General features: G+C 57.3%; 1 protein-coding gene across 1 annotated transcript in view; it reads left to right on the top strand.

Annotated features, from left to right (window-relative positions):
- The window catches only part of LOC106147679, a gene marked incomplete at its 5' end in the record, with an annotated part of 9,148 nt that extends 7,976 nt beyond the window's left edge, over positions 1 to 1,172 (top strand). The window contains 1 exon segment of the mRNA XM_013510218.1: positions 464 to 1,172. Coding sequence (XP_013365672.1) covers positions 464 to 640 — 177 coding nt within the window.
- Positions 1,173 to 1,388: the final 216 nt, after the last annotated feature.

Raw genomic sequence — 1,388 nt, 5'->3', positions numbered from 1 at the left:
CGGGCGGGGCAGGGCGGCGGCCTGGGGATGCGGGCGCAGCGGGGGCCTGCAGCGCGGCGGCCCTGGAGCCTTGGAGGATGCTGTTGCCTGTCCCACCCGCCGGGTGGGTGCTCGCCTCTCCCTGGCGCTGCAGGTCGCCCCGGCAGTAACGGGTCTGGCGGGGCCCGGGGGCAGCGGTGCTTCCCGAGAGTCTCCGCTCTCAGCGGTAGTGTAGCCCCCCACAGGCAGACGGCACCTCGCGCGCTCCCCTTGTCCCCATCCCCGCTCCGGCCGCGTCCTCAGCCGCCCTCGACCTTTTGCACTCGTGACTGCCTGGCCGGGGAACTCGGAGAGCTGCAGCAGGTGCTGGGAGAAAAGCTCGTCCGGGTGACGTCACTCCGGGATGCGCCCCTCTTGCCCTTCACCTGGAAGTGGCCAAACGCAAAAGAATCCTGACACTGCTTCTCCTTGCCTTTGGTCTTAGGTTTCTGATCTCCTGCGGCCTCTTCTTGCCCCGCGCCGCGCAGGCCTTGGCGGCCGAGGCCGGCGTAGCCCCCAGTCGCTCCTTCATGGGCTTTACTGCGCCCTTCACCAACAAGCGAAAGGCCTACTCGGAGCGCAGGATCATGGGGTGAGCGTCTTGTTCTCCCCTCTTTATTAACCGTACTTGGGATGTAACGTGAGGGTACCAGTAGTGGGCAGGATTCATCCCTGACCACCCCTCTTCTGAGCTGTATTATTGATCCTTTTTATCTCCCCCGCCAGCCTTCCAGCCCTCCTTACTGGGCATGTGCATTAAGTGAAACCGCAGACAAATGCGAAGACCGTAGGGCATTACTTCTCCGATTGCCTCTGTCCACCTCAGTACTTCGGAACTGAGCCCAGGACCTTCACACTGAGCTATATTCCAGGTCTTTTTACCTTTTAGAATTTTGAGATAGGGTGTAAGTTGCCAGGTCGCCCAGCCTGAGCTCTAGTTTGCTTCCCTCCTGCCTCAGCCTCCCAGAGTGCTGAGATTTCGGGTGTGTACCACAGTGCCTACTGTTTTTGTTTGTTTCATTTTGTTTTGTTGTTTTCATACTGGGGATGGTGCTTGCTTCGACAACACATATAGGTACTGGGGACAGAACTCAAGACTTTGCACTGAGCTTTGCCCCTGCCCTTTGAGACAAGGTCTATGATCTCCAGCCTGGGCTCAAACTTGGCATCTTCCTGCTTCAGTCTTTCAAAGTGCTGGGATTATAGGCTTGCACCACCTGTTTTTTTTTTTTTTTTTTTTTTTTTTTGGTCTTTTTGAGACTTTTTGTCGCTATCCATCTCAGGCTGGCTTTGAGCTCACTTTGTAGCCCAGGCTGGTCTCAAACTCGGAACGATCCTCCTGCCCCAGCCTCCCTACTGCTGGGATTACA

This window comes from Chinchilla lanigera, unplaced genomic scaffold (assembly GCF_000276665.1).
Source record: "Chinchilla lanigera isolate Chin_1 unplaced genomic scaffold, ChiLan1.0 scaffold00644, whole genome shotgun sequence".
NCBI classification, from domain to species: domain Eukaryota; kingdom Metazoa; phylum Chordata; class Mammalia; order Rodentia; family Chinchillidae; genus Chinchilla; species Chinchilla lanigera.
Note: the sequence above shows the minus strand (reverse complement) of the source record. Positions and strands in the feature narration are given on the sequence as shown.